The sequence below is a fragment of the Anopheles arabiensis genome, chromosome 2 (genome assembly GCF_016920715.1).
Source record: "Anopheles arabiensis isolate DONGOLA chromosome 2, AaraD3, whole genome shotgun sequence".
Classification (NCBI taxonomy): Eukaryota; Metazoa; Arthropoda; class Insecta; order Diptera; family Culicidae; genus Anopheles; species Anopheles arabiensis.
In genome coordinates this window covers 63,102,422-63,121,600 of record NC_053517.1, presented here as the reverse complement: position 1 = coordinate 63,121,600, position 19,179 = coordinate 63,102,422, and the positions used below count along the sequence as shown (strand labels likewise).

General features: G+C 45.0%; 1 protein-coding gene across 1 annotated transcript; it reads left to right on the top strand.

Moving 5' to 3' along the window:
- The first annotated feature begins 4,544 nt into the window (after window positions 1-4,544).
- Window positions 4,545-5,315, top strand: LOC120893381. Its single transcript, XM_040295216.1, has one exon. The coding sequence runs from the start codon at window positions 4,545-4,547 to the stop codon at window positions 5,313-5,315; it is 771 nt and encodes a 256-aa protein (XP_040151150.1).
- Window positions 5,316-19,179: the final 13,864 nt, after the last annotated feature.

The window sequence follows — 19,179 nt, the reverse complement described above, 5'->3', positions numbered from 1 at the left end:
TCCAGGTGAGCATCTCTGCGTTTCCGCGGTAGCGCGTTCGAATGACATTTCATTTCTATGGCTGGATTGTTATACGCGTTTCCGCGGGTGCGGAAACGCGCGTCGTGTATTTGCGGCCTAAAATGCCAATTTATGGAGTGTGGATGCAAAATACACATTTTTAGTGCTAAACAAATGTTTATTAAACGAAAACAATTCATTTATCATATCCAAATACCAACAACATTCGTCGCATTTGACAACTGCCGTCGATCCTGGTTTTGTGCTTTTTTCTAAAGCCTCGATGCCCAATTGTTCTACATGACGACACCTCCTTTCTACCCACTTTGGGTTTGATATATTTATCTGTCAAAAAAAAAATATATATATTACGGACGTCACACGAGGCGTAAACTCAAAAAGTGTACGCTCGATTTGTATGGGAGAGCGTAAACTTCCTGTCAAAAGATTTCAGGGTTGTATGGCTGAAATCCAGTTTACGCCAAAGTTTACGCTTCGTGTGACGTCCGTAATAGACGATGCGCAATCTCAGATTGCGCATATATTTATCTGTCAAACGGGTCGGTTTGATATATTTATCTGTCAAAACTAACTTATATATCTCCGACATATAATCTTGAAAATTTATGCGCAATCTTGGCGCAATCTGAAATTGTATGGAAATGACGTTTATAGCTCAGGGTTGGCTACGCAAAATGACATATGTTTTGATAAAACGAATATATGCGCAATCTGAGATTGCGCATCGTGTATTAATACGGTGAGATTGCGCATCGTCTATTGCTACGGTAACCTCCGAATGTATATACCGCGCACGGATTCAACGTAAAACGTCAGCCTGACACACACCGCGCACACCCGTCAAGCAATCCCGTTAAGAAATCCAGTGACATTTGCGAGGTCGCGCGACCCTACTAGCAAAGAGAATGGGAAAGTGTGCGACTTTCTGGAGAGTGGCATGTAGAAGCAGGGGGAGACAGTTGGAAATACAGTCCAAACTCACTGGTTGAACTTCGATTCTCTGCCAACTATTGAATATGTGCTTTTTTGTTGGCACGTTTTTCCATACAAAAATATCTGAAATTTTTCTCAGCATGCCATGATATTTTTGGGAATTTTTTAAAAACCGGTTTTCCCATACAAACGCATGCTTTTGTATTGAACTGCCAGCCAACTATCGAGCGTTCAACTAAAAAGCGTTCAACTATTGAATTCTGACTGTACGCGGAATTACGCGGCGGCGAAAGCGTGTTTCGCTTTCTATCCACCCAACCAACCAAACCGTGCTCTTTCGAAGTAAATTTGCTTCGATATAGCTTCGATAGAAGTTCTCTACCGAAGGTGTACCAACTTTGATAGGCAGTTCCTACCGAAGTTAAGCTCGGGTGTTTAGCCGAAATGCTACAAAAGAGAAAGAAAAAATTCTCTCGTTTGCTGCCCCGCGTTCGCTCACACGCGCGCCCTCCTGCCCCCTATTTACGTACATGTTTATAGCCCCTCCCTCCTTCTCCTCCTCTCATCTATCTTCTTCCTTATGTGCAGTGATTATGTGTTTAATTGAAATTGGAAGGAGAGATATTCGATTTATTTATTACGTGACATTTAATCAGAGAGTTGAAACATGGTACTTGGTGGATCTACTGTTCAACGCAAGCGGGCCTAACACTTTAACTATTTGCTAATTCGCGCGTGAGGACGTAAAAGGCGCAATAATAATGGAGCGGTTCTAAAGTAAACAGACAAAATCGCTCAGCTGGAAATTTGATAGAGCGGAATAGCATTTCATTGGAATAGCATTGCTAGTATATCATCCGCGCACCCTATGAACCGTACTTTTCCAAATATCTTAAAAAGTACGCATTGTATGAAAAAACCGTCTTTACAAGATCGATTCAGAATTTCAAAACACATTTGGAAAAAGTTTTTTGCTAAAAGTGACTTTTGAAATTTTACTCAGATTAATGTTTATTCCTTTAAATTAATTCATAAATGGGGTAAGGGAAATAATTTATACTAATACTAATAGACCACGACTCCATTGCCTGAAATATTTAGTGCCTCAAAATAGTATATCCTCTTTGCCAAGCGTTTGAGTTGAACTGATTCTTCGCAAAATGTGAAGAGAGCGTTCGGCCCCCTTCAAATGCTTCGAGAGAGTGAAGCTCCTCCCCTTCCTCCATTCGTCATCCATCAATTTTTCTCCGCGCACTCACACATCTACACGCGCAGCTGTTCGCATGGCAACACGTGAGATGCGTGACATGCTTTCTCGCTCATCACGAAGGATTTGCTTCGAAAGAGCTCGGCTTGGTTGGTTGGGCAGTTTTTGTACTCACATAATTACACATGTGTGAATGTGTGCGTTCACTTTCAGCCAGCGCGCTCAGTTTGGTTTTCTCGCAGCGGCTTGCTGGTGTCGGTGTCTCGCTCGCACTAGTGCAGCGAGTGTTCCTCGTGCGCTCCCTTTCTTGCTACCATACAAAATCGTCAGTACAGTTCAAGCCTTCGCAGTGTAAAGCCGCGAGCGTGTAAGCCTAAGTCCCGGGCGCCCGAAGTAATTTCAAGTGAAGTGTTGTGCGCCTTGAAATAAAGCTGCGTTAATCTTTCGTCATTCTTCATGAATATGTGATTTGCGCTGCTTTATTTCTGTTGTGGACAGCCGTGCCGACCCCTGGACTTGCCGTGGCAGTTGCGCTGCCACCGGTCAACGTCCAGGAGGACGACAGTGTACACGCACACTGTCGCACACACTAAGCAGCGCAAGGCTTAGTGTGTGCCGAGCGCCATACAGGCAAAGTGTGTTTGCGAGCCGATCGAGCAAGAGCTCTCGGCAGGGGCGCTCGGTGCGGCTGGTGCGCGGCCACCGTACAGTATACGTTTTATTGTGATTGTTTCATTTATGTTTTATTTATTATGTACGTTGTATAAGTGTCTTAATAAATACAAGTGTTAGAACATAAAAATTTCAATGCTTTTTTTACAGTATTTCACATAAACAACTGGATACAGGCAGTTTTGCTGTAAAAAATATGTGTGGATTTGTGGCAAGATTGTGGTTACCTATGTGTGGAACTGTACCTTTAGTTGCAATAAAGTGTTTAAATATCAACCGAGTTTGATGTGTTTAAGTTTTATTTCGATAAATGCGATTTTATTACGCAGCAAATCAAAGTGAACGAAAGCGCACAGCGCGCTTCGAAAGAAAGGAGGAGGAGGGGGTGTCTAGCGCAACGCGCAAAGTGTGGTAACAGCGCAGTGCAAATTGAAAGAAACGCCTGAGGCCCGTGTCTGTGCTCCATGAGCGTTTCTACATACACCGAGACTGCAGCTGAGAGATGGCTGTGAGAGAATTGACAACCGGTTTCTCACGCTGGTGTGTGTAGAAGCTCTGAAAAGCGCCGAGATGAGACTTTTAAAATGATGTTAAAAAAAAACCATTTTAATCGCTAAAATGAAGTCAAAAAAGTTTCTTTTACTTTTTAATAATATATCTACGATTATTAGACAGCAAAAATGCAAACTGTAATTGATCGATCGCTATAAACTGCCAATTCAATTTTTTCTCAGCCCATCGTTCTTTGCATGCCTAGGAGAATTCTCTCACCGAAAATGCTGTCAGTCGCTGTCAAAGCATGCTGTCAGTTATTTTCTCAGCTGCATTCTCGGTGTATGTAGAAACGCTTCATCGCATGCGATTTTATCGCACGTGCTGTCAAACGCTTTTTCGTATAATATTGGGATTATTACTCACAGACACGGGCCTGAGAGGGGGAACAGCTGATCCGCGCATCCAGCGCAGCGCAAGAGAAAATAAACGTGAGGGAGGGGGTATCAGCTGATCAGCTGTTTTGTATCGCGAGAGCGCCCCGTGTAATTTGAAGGCAAACGGGAAAGCGCTGCGCGCGCTTAGGGCTTGGTACTTGTTCCGACGCAACGTATCGCAACGCATTGCGTGACGCAAGCTGGTATCTGTTCGCTGCGTTCTGCATGGATGTGTCAACACATTTTGAAGGAAAAGTATTAACGAACAGCAATAATGCCTATTATTTGTAGGTTCAGAAGTGATTATAATGTTAAATAACAACTGTGAAAACCTTTCCAGTTGTACCCGAAACAGTGTAAAGCATGTTTACGTTTTTTTGCATATTGCATACTGTTCAGGCACAGCCCTGTCACTTCATATCGTGCTTAACGAAACACGAACATTCTTCGTTCAATTTCGAGTGTTCGGCTCGATCGAGTAGTTTATAAATAACAGTGTATGTCGCGAATAAACTCTCTCTTCCAATTTTGCTGCACAACGAATAACTGCTGGTAAATATTAAAGGTTTGAAGGTTACACCGAAACGCGGAAAATAAATTATCCGAAATAGTGAGATTAAACATTGGTGCCGTGATCAGGATTAAGACGAATCTGGTTTTCTGAATCTTAATTATTCTCGCGATAATCACTGTTTGCGCGCGTGTAACTGTGCTTTAGTCGCCTCACAATCGACCAAGTTCACTGTGTCCGCGAAATTTAGCGTTTTTTGTCAAACCGCACTATGACTGCTCCGATAAACGTTTTGTCGTCCAGAAGGACAGTTTTACTAGCAGTATTGGCTAAGCACGAACAGTTTTTGGCAGAATTTGACCCGGAACGGGATGCAATCGAAATCAACATTCGCATTGCAAAGGTCCAGAAGCTTTCCGTTGATTTGGAAGCAATTCAGGCCAAATTGGAAGATGCGGCGGCCACCGAGGAAGTGATAAGTCACAATGCCGCGTTACGAGACGATTTTGGCTCGCGTTTGATACGCCTTGAAGCCCATTTGAAGGCTAAACGGGTGCACGCTCCGCGATCCGCAAGCACAACACCAAACACTAACCCGTTGGCAGGTATAAAGCTTCCCACCATCTCACTTCCTGAGTTCGATGGTGATTACATGCAATGGCTCACGTATAGGGACACTTTTGAGGGATTAATTCACGAAAACATGGAACTACCACCGATACAAAAGTTTCATTATTTACGAGCTTCCGTGAAAGGCGAGGCCGCAAAGGTGATCGAAGCAATCACGATCAGCGCAGCCAATTACGAGCTAGCATGGCAAATGCTCACCGAACGATACTCGAATGAGTATTTGTTAAAGAAACGGCATCTTCAAGCACTTTTTGGTATGGCCACCGTTAAGAAGGAGAGTGCATCAACCCTTCACCATCTTGTGGACGAGTTCGAACGTCACAAGAAAACGCTCAATCATCTAGACGAAAAAACGGAGGCATGGAGCTGTTTGTTAGAACAATGTGCACAAAATTGCCTACCTCCACATTAAGAGATTGGGAGGAAAATGCCTCAACTAGCCAAAATCCTAGTTACGAAGGATTAATCGCATTTTTACAGCGCCGTATGCGAGTGTTGGAAACCCTACAGGTAAACATTACCGAAGCTCCCCCTACCGTGAACCAAACGCACTACGCACATAAACATGCTCCGACTATGCGCTTAGCAAGCTTTCCGTCAACATCACACGACACACGCACATGCCCTTTATGCCACTCCGATCACAATTTAACGAAATGCCCCCGTTTCATGCAAATGTCACCGGAGAAACGGTACCGAAACACAATGACACTGAAATTGTGCTTGAATTGCTTGCGCGACAATCACCGTGTGCGTGATTGCTCATTGCAATACAAGTGCAGACACTGCAATTCAACACACCACTCGCTTTTACACTCTTCACAAAATTACGGCACATTTTCCACTGCGAACACGTCAGCTGCGCAAAATGCTTCCATACGCAACACACACAACACAGACGATCACACGGCAAACACGCAAAGCACTTATGCAGCAGCATTGAGGCAAACAACGGAACAAGTTCTGCTTCAAACTGCACTTGTAAACATTGTTGATGCACATGGCATAATGCATCCTGCACGCGCACTTTTAGATAGTGTCTCCCAGCCAGATTTGATGAGTAGCCATTTTGCTAACCGGCTAGGTATCAAATCGGGCACGGTCGACATCACGCTGATTGGTGCTGGTCAATCGTCCACCCCGGTGCGGAAATCGATGCGCACCACGGTATCATCCAGAGCGAGCCCTTATGCGATTAACTTTGAGTTTTTGATAGTCGAGAAGATTATTGCTGACCTGCCCGCACATGATGTGCCCACCAGCGGCTGGAAATTACCGCCACATATCATATTCGCCGACCCCCATTTCGAGAAGTCGGCACCGATCGACATTATTCTCGGTGCCCGGCACTATTACACGTTCTTTGTAAGCGGGGCGCAATATAAAATGTCATCGAATCTACCAGTCCTGATGGAGAGCGTATTTGGCTGGGTCGTGAGTGGATCAGCATCTACCTCTCAGCCAGCAACATCCAATACTTTTCACACTTCATCCGTGGTGTGTATGGTTTCATTAGAAGAATCAATAGAAAGTAGAAGAACTACAGGTTAACGATGGCTATTCTCCTGAGGATCGCAAATGTGAGCAATTTTACAAAGATACAACACAGCGAGATGAAGCTGGTCGTTATATGGTATGCTTACCTAAACAAGCAGACTTCGATGATAAGCTTGGCTTTTCGAAGGCAGCAGCATTAAGGCGGTTTAGTTTGTTAGAAAGGAGGTGTTGCGGCCCCGCCGCACTCGTTTCTTTCGTAATTATAAAGTCACAAAAAAAAACAAGAACAATTAAATTTTCGTTGACTGTCCTTTTATATAGTCACTTTTTTCAGCGGTAATAGTTGTTCAAGAAAGAGAGCGTTTTCCTCCTTCCGCTCCTTTATATCTCCTTTTACGATGGCAAAGCCTTACAACGGTGGAAACTTCATAATGTTTCACGTCACCTTTTTTAGGCCCTATCTACACGAGATCAACGCGATCAATTTCGAAACATCAAAACATTTGATATTATTTTTCGCGGTCCCAACAGGAGGTTAGAACGAGATCCAAACGTAAAAGCGGCGTACCATGATTTCATGCGTGAGTATCTGGAGCTTGGGCACATGTCACGCATAAAAAATCCCTCCGACGACGAACGCGCGTATTATCTGCCTCACCATCCCGTGTTCAAAGCAGCTAGCTCCACAACAAAGGTTCGCGTGGTATTTGATGGTTCAGCTAAGACGTCCACCGGCTTTTCGCTAAACGAGGCGTTATGCGTCGGCCCTGTCGTGCAGGACGATCTGCTCGACATAATTTTGCGCTTCCGCACATATAAGGTAGCCGTTGTTGGAGATATTGCGAAAATGTATCGACAAGTATTGCTCCATCCTAACGACCGGAAATTTGTACGCATTTGCTTTCGATTTTCACCTCACTCGCCAATCGAATATTTTGAGCTGAATACGGTTACTTATGGCTTAGCCCCCCTCATCATTCTTGGCAACCAGAACATTGCTGCAGCTTGCAAACGATGAGGGCGCCTCTTGTCCCAATGCTGCAGCTGCTTTGAAAACTAACCTCTACGTTGACGATTTCATCGGTGGTGCTGATTCCATCGGAAATGCTCGCCAATTGCGAACCGAGCTTTCTCAATTGCTCGCCAAAGGCGGCTTCGAGCTGCGAAAGTGGACATCCAATCAGCTCGAAGTGCTCGCCGGTTTAAATGCGGATCAAATCGGCACACAGTCAGCGCGGCAATTCTTACCACACGAGACGGTAAAGGCTCTTGGTGTTTTATGGGAGCCAGAGCACGACGGTTTTATCCTTCGAATCCGCAATATCCAGTGATGTGTCCATTCCGACAAAGCGATCCATTCTATCCAACGTAGCTCGCATGTTCGATCCGCTGGGCCTCATCTCCCCGATTGTCATTCGGGCCAAGATGATGATGCAGGAATTATGGTTGCAGAAAGCTGGTTGGGACGAGTATGTTCCAGATACTATCTGTAAGAAATGGAAAACAATACAAGAGGATTGGCAACTCATTCAACCTTGAATTCAACTCTGAATTCAAGGTTAGTCGTTATGCGCTTCTACCTGGTGCGCGTATTCAGTTACATACCTTCTGTGATGCATCGGAGGCAGCATATGGAGCCTGCATTTATGCGCGTTGTGAAGGCGAAGGTGGGCAGATTCGCATAACGTTGCTTTCTTCCATATCGCGTGTGGCACCGCTCAAGCGCGTCATACTACCCCGCCTTGAACTATGCGCTGCTGTATTAGGAGCATACCTGCATCACCGAGTAAAGAAGGCAATGGGGATCAACGTTGCAGAATCTTTCTTTTGGTCGGATTCCACCATCACCTTAACCTGGATCAGCGCCACACCCAACACATGGGCAACGTTTGTGGCTAACCGGGTATCTGAAGTGCAGCATTACTCACACCCGCGGCAGTGGAGACATGTACCCGGCGCGTCTAATCCTGCTGACCTGGTTTCACGAGGCATGTCAGCCGCTGATTTCCTGAAAAAGCAAACTGTGGAGCTTCGGTCCGGATTGGCTATCTTTGCCCGTTTCCATCTGGCCCAACTCTAACCCGGAACCAGCCAACGAAACGAATCTAGAGATTCGCCAGGTGAGTGCTGCCGTTGTAAACACAACCACTAATCACCCTTGGTTTGCGTTGTGTTCTAGCTACAAGCGATTGCTGCGTATCGTATCATACTGCATTCGCTTCACACGTAACGCTAAGGAAAAGGCACGCACTCAGCGAACAGCAGCACAGCACCCCGCACCTTTAATCGTCACACCCGAGTACATGGAAACAGCAAACACTGTGTTAAGCCGCCTAGCACAGCAGGATGCATTTTCAGCTGAACTCGGGCAGCTCAAAAAGGGAAACGAAGTCATGAGGCAATCACCTTTACGGGCACTAAGTCCATTCCTTGACGAACAAGGGATTATCCGTGTAGGTGGACTGTTGGGAACTAAAACCAAGGCGGATTAAATTTCTTGCCAAAAACGATTTATTGTACTATTACGCGCCAAAAAATTTGTCCGTTTTTCCGCGATTGGTTTAGAAAAAGGCTCGTTCCTATCTTGCGGCCCTTTTTAACGCTTTTTTCCTGTTACGCTTCGTGCCTTGTTCGTGTACTGGTCGCTCGTTTTAAAACGTCCCGTTTATGACAGGTAGTTGGAACGCGAGATTCCAACATGGACGTTTACGGCTATCTCAACTTCCCTACCAAGCTAAGCATCCTGTTTTGCTTCCCAAGAAACATCCGTTCGCGCAATTGATCGCAAAGTATCAACACGAGGAGCTTCGTCATGGAGGAGGAAGGCTGCTCTTATCTCGAATTCGCGAAGAGTTTTGGCCGTTAGATGGAAGGCATCTTGTTAAGCACATTGTGCAGAATTGTTTTCGGTGCATTCGACAGCGACCGACACTTGAACAGCAACAACTTGGACAGCTTCCAGCGCAGCGCATCACTCCCAGCCGGCCTTTTAGTGTTACCGGAGTGGATTACGCGGGTCCATTATACCTGAAGCCAGCCCATAAACGAGCCGCCCCGGGAAAATGCTACCTCTGCGTGTTTGTTTGTTTTTCCACTAAGGCCGTACACTTGGGGCTGGTAAGTGATCTAACTACTGCTGGTTTTTTAGCTGCATTACACAGATTCACAGCACGACGCGGTTTACCGGCACACATACATTCGGACAACGGAAAAAACTTCGAAGGCGCGGCGAGGGAGCTTCACGAGCTGTTCGAAATGTTTCGCGATGAACAGCAGCTACATCTAATTGTGACAGATTGCACTAACCGCGGCATCAATTGGCACTTCAACACATTTTAAAGGAAAAGTATTAACGAACAGCAATAATGCCTATTATTTGTAGGTTCAGAAGTGATTATAATGTTAAATAACAACTGTGAAAACCTTTCCAGTTGTACCCGAAACAGTGTAAAGCATGTTTACGTTTTTTTGCATATTGCATACTGACCCGCACAAACCTGTTTTGCAGCAATCACGAAATTACTTTCTGTACATTTATTTTGTTTTGTTTATAAAATTATTTAGAAGTCCAACTTCAAGTGTTGTGACCCGAAATAGTAAAGGTCCCAGATTGCTGTCTTGAGGGACGCCAGAAGAAGCACGGAGGGATCTAGATAAATCTAGGAGCCCCATCCTAACGGAATAAGTGCGGCCCATTAGGTATGATCTCAACCAAGCAACTAGGGGATCTGGGAGGCCAAGTCTGTTGAGTTTTGTTAGTAATATGACGTGAGATATCCTATCGAAGGCGGCTTTTAAATCGGTGTAAATGACATCTACTTGAAGGCGAGCATCAATGGATTTATGGCAGCTACTAACGAATTGCATAAGGTTTGTGGTTGTTGATCTGTTAGGGACAAATCCGTGCTGATTCGGGCTGATGTAATTGCGGGCAGAGGCCAGTAACGGTTCATAAACAAGCAGCTCGAGCACTTTTGCAATCGCCCCTAGCGATGTAATGCCGCGATAGTTAGAAGCCTCATTCTTGCAGCCTTTCTTATGGATTGGTGTTAACCATGAGACCTTCCAGGAGACAGGAAAGATGCATGAACGTAGTGATTCCTCGAAGATTTTTACTAGTATCGGAGCAATCGACGCAGTGCACTTTTTCAGGATCACTGCCGGGATGCCATCAGGGCCGGCGGTGTAGGACATCTTTAGGCGGTCTATGGCGCGGGTGACTGACGAGGTATTAATGACCGGAAACGCGGCACTTACAAGAACGTCCTCGGTGCAAGCAGTCAGATTCTTAATAATACATTTACGTTAATTTATAAAGTTTTAATACATGTGCAGTTAATGTAGATAGTAACACCAACATTAAATATCACAAACCCCGTTACAACACAAAAACAAGCAAAACTGCGTGTTAAATCATTTTGACAAACGCATCACGACGTGCGTCGAAATCAAGGTGGATTAAAAATATCAGGTGGTGGATTAGGGCCTTTGGGGGGTCGCCATAGTTGAGGGACTTTACGTCATTTTAGAACCGTTAACCATTGGTTTCCACACACAAAGCTTAGCAAATAGAACAGATTTCTTTGTTATTATGTGCATTTTTGTGTTTAACAAAAGATTTGATGATTTGTTTATGCACGAAATTTAAAATCATGTGAGTAAGAGTTCTAATCTAAGTAAGAGAAAGTAAGGATTCTAATTGTCCATGCGGCTCGTAGATAATGAGGAATTAATGTAAAAATTGAAAAAAATAATGATTTCTTAGTTTTTATCATCAAAATGACGAAAACACAACCCTACCAGCATTAAACGGCTTTGAAGGCATTCAGAAGGCATTTAAGGCCTTAGTCGCCTTAGAAGGCGAATAAAGATTTCAACCGAAACTTTCAAGGCTGTAACGGGTTTTCTTCGAAATATTTCATCTTTATGATTCAACGAGAACAGATAGCTTACCGCCATCTTAGTTTGTTTATATACTGGTGTTGCACCCTTACTAATGTAACTGCCAACTAGAGCAGCGACAACGCTTTTGGTTCCGAACCGAGAAAGCGTGTGTTCAAATCCTGATTTTTATGATATTTTTTCTGTGCTTAGTTCTTTTTAAATTAATATTTTCTTGCTATAATTAAAATAAACAAAATTTTTATGAAGCAAAATTAAAATGATACCTTTTTAAAAACCATAATAATTACACTATGTTCACCCTTCGTTATCAGGATGGGAGAAATATGTATTTCATTTCTCCTTTTATTAGAGTTATCGAAATGAGTTTGATACATTAACACCTTTCAACGGGTTGGTCTTTAACAACCTAATAATGCAGACCATCTTTAATAAAGTGAAATAGCTCAGAGCTTAACGCAAGAGAACATAACATATAAATCGTGTTATCGAATCTCACGCTCATATCTGGGAACACTACAACAGTGCAGTGCTGAAGACGCTTGTAAGGTTTTCTTTTGACAGTTGCAATTTAAAATTTCAAATTTAAGTCGAAGTTTTTCATTGACATATTTCAAAGGCATTTAATTACTGCTAAATGCACTGCTGATCGCCTTCAATTCGCGAGAACGGAACGGAAATTTGCGGAAAAATTTAACGGAAATTTGCGGGTAGGGAATGAATTATAGAATAAATTCACGGAATAACACAAAATAACACACTTTAATCCATGTTTTAATGTTAAATAAGAACTCGCGAAGTCCAAAATATATTTTTAAAGAATGTTTAATCGAAAAAATGGGGTAGATAAATTATATGAACAAATTTAATAAATGTAAACAAAGTTTGAATGCTGGGGACCTTACGTCTTTTGAACGCAGTCAATGTTAACCATTCGCTGAGTAAAAACAAAAGAGGACAAACCAATTTGTTCTGCTGCGCAAATCCACGTTTTATTCTAGTCTGATATAATCCACACACGGAAGCTGTCAGCGCGGCTCGATGACAGCTAAAACACAGTTTAATGTCTTAGCCATATTATGGCGTGGAAACACCGTTCAGAGGAACAGGGTTTATAGGAACAGGGTTCTTCGGCATGACTTCCAACAACGTCAAGTGACGAATTGTCAAAATGCACTAGAGTCCACCACCTGATAGTTTTAAATCCACCTTGGTCGAAATAGTTTTTTTTCTACTACGACGCTGCGTAGTGCGTCGTAATTAGTGTTGGGAAAAAGAGCACAATTAGGTGTGCTGTGCACACACGCACGCACATCTCAGTGTGCGGTGCACATTTCACACTGTGCGCGCTCTACGCACTGTGCGCGCACTCCGCATTGTGTGCGCACTACGCACTGTGCGCTCACTCCGCACTTTTCGCACAGTGCGAGCACACTTCGCACGGTGTGCGCACTTTTCGCACACTCCGCACAGTGCGAGCACAGTCCGGACTTTTCGCACACTTCGCACAGTGCGAGCACAGTCTGGACTTTTCGCACACTTCGCACATTGCGAGCACACTCCGCACTTTTCGCACACTTCGCACAGTGCAAGCTTCACTTGCTTCACTTTGTACTGTGCGAGCACACTTCGTACCATGGTGGTACACTGGTGGACATAAAAATAGGAACTTTTTTCTGTGACCGAAAGACATAGTTCTTGTCAGAAATATTTGGTAGCCCTGAAAAGGACTGTTTAAGTGGTTGTTGGGAGGAGGTGTTGCGGTGTTCCACTGAGCGAAAACACATTCTAACGGTCAATCTGGTGACCGTTATTCGCTATCACTTCCTGACAGCGTTTGGCCATATCGCCGATGAGATTACGGCATTCGCTTCTGTCTATGCGATCCCACATAAACTTGCAGCGTGTCCATAGATCATCGGCTGAACGTGCAGGCTGGTTCTTAAGCTGACGCTTGAGAGTTGACCACAGATTTTCAATCGGGTTGAGGTCAGGACTCAACGCAGGCCACGGTAGAACTTGCACATCCTGGTTTGCCAAATAACATTTAACTTAGAGTCGTTATCATGCTGAAAGATGTAATGCTCTTCGTCTCCGAATTGTTGTCGGGCGTATGGCAACATCTCACGACTAAGTATTTTTCTATACCCTTCCGAGTTCAGTGTCCCGTTGATACGGAACAAAGGACCCGTGCCGTGCCAGGAGAAGCAACCCCACACCATTACGTGGCCGCCTCCGTGACTAAGGGTTTTTATCGTATTTTTCGGATGATACGCCTGATTAGGAAAGCGCCAGACGTATTTAATGCCGTCCGAACCATCCAGATTGATTCTGGACTCATCCGAAAAAATGATTTTGCTCCACCAAAAGATGGATGCAGCTAAATGTTCTTCGGCAAACCGAATGCGCGCTTCTACGTGGTGCGGCTGCAGCTTACGAACCTTCCTCGGTCTCCGGGCACAGAACCCAGCGGCGTGTAAACGGCGAGACACCGTTTTCGCCGAAACTTGCAAACCAAGCTCCTGCTTGATACGAGTGCAAGTTTTGAAAGGATCCGCCCTGATCATCTCAACAATCCGCGCGTCAACGTCGGCCGTTGTTTTTCGCGGACGACCTGTCGACTTACCCGTAGCCTCGCTACGAATGGCGTTGTCCACAAACGTCCGCGAACGGCCGAACGCCTTGCAGATTGTCTTGATTGGCACGTTCTCACGATACAACCCCTGAATGTGTTTTCGCTCCTCTGGTGTGCAGTGCTTTCCGCGACCCATGATGATTTTGTGGAATTTTTAAACAGCAACCTTTCACCTTGACCACTGATGGAAGAATGAAGCACAACACGGTTTGGCTCTCCTTTTATACTGCCGCAAAACGCTGCCGGCACTCAAAACTCAGATAAGTAGCGCACCAAAAATGAGAGTATAAAAGGCAAAATTTGGCTATTAAAAATTCAGTACGCCTCGAACTGTTGGCGATGACACACCTAGTGTATGCAAAAAAAACACACAAAATTTTTTTTCCTATTTTAATGTCCACCAGTGTACGTACACAAAGACCACGACCACACGACCAGTGTCAGCTTTTTCTCTTAGAGTTCATTTACTCAACCATCGGGTTCGTCTAACAGTGGATGAACTTGGCGGACACCTGACCCCCCACTCCGCCCGCCCATCCACGATGGCTATTATTGGTCCCAACAGAAAGCATGTGTAGATCCATGCAAATATTGGAAACTCCATCGATTTGACATACACCTGCTTCGAATCCTTTAAAGGGTATAGACAATATTTTTTCAATCTAAGAACCCCCTTCTACGCTGCACTTCATTCTTCGCTCTTCTTTTCCACCCTTTTACGCATGGCAAAAGCGCAGAACGCTGAAACACGCGCGAGTTATGATTTCGGGTTCGGAATAAAACAACTAGTCGTGGTTACTGTTGGAAATAGAGTGTTTATTGAAACTTTATGTTGGGTGTATGAAGGGAATTGGACGGGAATTTGTTGATCAACATTTCGTCAGAACTGGGTCAACCGATCGACGCGCTCCGCTATTTGCTGCCGGTGCCGTTGACGGTGCAATTTCGGTGGCGGTTGACAACACGTAGAAAAGTGCTGTGTTAGCAATTACGTTTGTTAACTCGCGCACTGCTGAAATCAATATACATGGTTTACCTAGCCAATCCGGCATCGTCAAAGCGTTATCAGTCGCCGTAAATACTTTTTCGGGCGACGTCAACCCTCAATTGGGCACTGTCATTTCTATTCGAGCCTTGTGAAATATGAATCGGGCATAGTACAGAATGAAAGCGTCCTACTCTAATTGGTCACTCCGGTGTGTTTGATCCATCAAGTTGTTTAAAAATACGTATTTTGGATGTTGTTTAACTTATTATGTATTATTTTAAAATGTTTACCTAATTAAATCACCAAACATATTATATTTAAAAAAATATATAAAACCAAATTGCATTGTACGGGGTGGAATTAAAAATTAAAAAAAAAAAAGAATTTGAATAATTTCCCAAGCGCCACAGATTAAGCTTAAACGACTGGAAAATTGAATATCCATAGAAAAAAATAAAAGCTCCTCAGCTTCATTGGTTTGATCAATAGATGGCGTATTACAACTCATCATTATATTGCTATCCTTTTCTTGCAATGTGTTTCGACAAGTTACCTACATAACTTTATAACTTTCTGAGCAAAAATCTATATGAATGATCGTGTGGTCAGATACATGGGTATCAACACCAACGACCATTACTCAAATCTCACTTGCTTCAGTGCTGGTGGTTTCCGTTGGAGTTTAGTATTTAAACAATCGTATCGCCGTTCTAGTTCTAGCGATGCATAACTTCAATGCGAAACCATACAATAGTACAGAGGAAATGAGAAAGCTCTCCTCCAAGCGATGAAGCTTCACTGGTTGGGGTATTCCACCAACAGAGAGCGCTACCAGCTTTTTTGCTATTTTTAGAATGCATGAGTCGTTTGCCGTCTGCTAAACGAAGTCTTTCTATATTCCGTTTAGGTAGAGAACTTGAGTCGTTTAGAAGCCGTTTAGTGGTCGTTTAGTGGATGTGTGGCACTTGGGTTTTTATGTAATCAAACTTAAAAATAGTGATTTTTCTTACATATCAGTTAAACTACTCGCAAAAAAGTATTGTTTTATAGCTAGAAAGCAACAAAATATAAAGTAGGCTTAATTCATTCTGTACTTTGCCCGATTCATACTTCACAAGGTCCGAATAGAAATGACAGTGCCCAATTGAGGGTTGACGTCGCCCGAAAAAGTATTTACGGCGACCGATAACGTTTTGACGACGCCCGATTGGCTAGGTAAACCCTGTAATTTAATCATCGTTGGCCCAAGGCATAGAGTAGAGCGAGAAACAACATAATTCTTTGCAAGTGTGGATGGCCGGTGCACGAGCAAACCGAATCGAATGCACAGAACGCTGCGCTTGACCACCATCGAAAACCCGACACAAACACAAGGATACAACACTTCTTCTTCTTTGGCTCAACAACCGATGTCGGTCAAGGCCTGCCTGTACCCACTTGTGGGCTTGGCTTTCAGTGACTGATTGATTCCCCCCCATAGCAGGATAGTCAGTCCTACGTATGGTGGCGCGGTCTATTTGAGGATTGAACCCATGACGGGCATGTTGTTAAGTCGTACGAGTTGACGACTGTACTACGAGACCGGCTCACAACTCAAGGATACAACACACCCAGACAAAAATTAAAAGGCCCCGAAACACAATATCAACACAGCGGTCCGTAGCCGAAGAAATTATCAGGAAAAATCGGCTGACATCAAGCACGCGTTTCTTTAAAACAACTATGAACTGTGAAGGTCGTAGGTAAACGACGCTCCAGTGGGATGAGGTTTTTCTTGAATTTGGCTGAGATGAAACGTATCTGTGCTTGTACTCGGAGCCCCCGCTTTGCGATTGTGCAATAAAACAAACAGCTGGTTTCACGCGAAAACTGTTATTCGCGTTGCAGGCTTGCGATAGCAGCGCATGTTTTGATGCAAAAATTACAATTTTCACTCGGAGCCCTAGTAAAATTTTGTGATTAACTGAAGAGAAGGGGACATGGGACAGGGCGAGAGAGGGGGGGGGGGGGGCGATGGGTATGTGTGTGGTATGAATGTGTGCAAGCGATTTATGGATCTTTGATTCGCCCCGACTAGAACTCGTTGCACCAACGGATCGGAGTCGCTAATGCTAACTGATGCTAATGCTTAAAGGCGGTTTGTCAAAATATGCTCAGTACTACACCACCTGACTTCCTGCAACATGGTACGAAGTGTGCTCGCACAGTACAAAGTGAAGCACTGCACGAAATTTGCGAAACATGCTTGCACTGTGCGAAGTGGGCGAAAAGTCCGGACTGTGCTTGCACTGTGCGTAAAGTGCGCGCACTGTGCGGAGTGTGCTCGCACAGTATGAAGTGTGCTCACACTGTGCGAAAAGTGCGCGCACTGTGCGGAGTGTGCGAAAAGTGCCCGCACTGTGCGAAGTGTGCGTAAAGTGCGGAGTGCGCACGCACTGTGCGAAAAGTGCGCGCACCGTGCGGAGTGTGCTCGCACTGTGCGAAAAGTGCGAAGTGCGCGCACTGTGCGAAGTGTGCTCGCACAGTACAAAGTGTGCTGTGCAGTGCGCACAATGCCCAATACTAGTCGTAATCAAGGTGGAATATAGAGGTTCCATCGGCGACGATCAATGCCGCTCCGGCTCGAGCTCAGCGCATCATCGGCGAGGCAGCAATGCCTCTCACCACGGCGACGTAACATTCCGCCTCAGCAGCACAACAGGATCGGCAACGCACAAGTTGCATCGGCTGCAACACAGCAGCCCACATCGGCGCGAACGCTTTCGCCCTGGCTGTAGTTGAACAGGCGTCGCCAATTGCGCCTCGGCTACAGCCACAGTGTTCAGAGGGAACGAGGTAGCATGCCGTCCCGGCTGCAGTCGAACGGGCGTCGCCAATTGCGCCCCGACTGCAGCCACAGCACAAAAGAAGGGCGATGAGCCAACGCATCGTAGGAGAGCGAGGAACCATGCCGCCCGAGTATTTTCATCTCTGCCGCCCGTCATCGAAAAAAAATACATCGCTGCTGCCCTGGGGCAAGGATCATCATCATCATCGTCATCATCATCGCGGCATTATCATCATCGCGGCACCTTCATCATCGCGGCACCTTCATCATCATCGTTATCATCATCGTCATCATCATCGCCGCCGTCCCAGGGACCGGCACAGCAGCAGCATCACCGCCGCGCCATCGCCATCGCGGTGAGGGCTGAGAGAAGCAGCAAGCGCTGCTCAGCGCAACAACATCGGGGTCCCCACATTTTGGCAGCATCGGCCAGAAGGGTTCACCACACCGGTATTCCCTTAGTGGAATACCCCCGCGTCGGTTCGAGCCCTTCGGTATTAAAAAGGGGAGATGTTGTGGGCAGCCGTGCCGACCCCTGGACTTGCCGTGGCAGTTGCGCTGCCACCGGTCAACGTCCAGGAGGACGACAGTGTACACGCACACTGTCGCACACACTAAGCGCGCAAGGCTTAGTGTGTGCCGAGCGCCGAGCAGAGTGTGTTTGCGAGTCGATCGAGCAGGAGCTCTCGGCAGGGGCGCTCGGTGCGGCTGGTGTGCGGCCACCGTACTTGTATCATTTTAAAGTGTATTCTGTATTGTGTGTTTTATTTATTATGTACGTTCTAAGTGTTTAAATAAAGTATAAGCAGTTCATAACACCTATGCAGCGATGATCTCGTTCTACTGTAATCCGCGTAGGCTTTTGTTTTTATTTTTTTTCAACCATCGTAAAGATGCATTTGTCCAATCAGGGCCAGACTTTCGTTGAGCAACAGGAACGCAGGAATTAATCGCTGAGCGCATAAAAACGCTAAAGAAATCGGTGGCTTCGTCGATAGTGGCAAAGTTGGAGCAGTCAAAATTGCGGTCAAACGACACAATAAGAGAATTCATACGTTCCACATTCGTTTTGAAGAAATTTCTATTGACTGTACTGCGAGTGTGACTGTTGGTGGTGTGGGATAGTTGTACGGGATAATAAATCATCATATCCAATGAAGGATGATGAAAGTCCTCACTGAGAAGTGGAATACTACAGTGTGTTACGTATGGGAAGGAGTTTTCTAGAGCCGAAGTACCATTCACAGAGTGCAGAGGTGTGATTGAGTCGCACAAAATATTGGTTGCGGCAAGGTTTGCGAAGACCAGATCCAATTGACGACCAGATTGATTTGCAATACCACTCAACTGAAATAAACCGGTACTATGCAACCCATCAACGAAATCGGTATTAGCCACGGAATTGCATAAAGGTGTATAATGCATGA

Coding starts and splice junctions, on each gene's coding strand:
- LOC120893381 (XM_040295216.1), top strand. CDS start 4,545: ATGACTGCTCCGATAAACGTTTTGTCGTCCAGAAGGACAGTTTTACTA.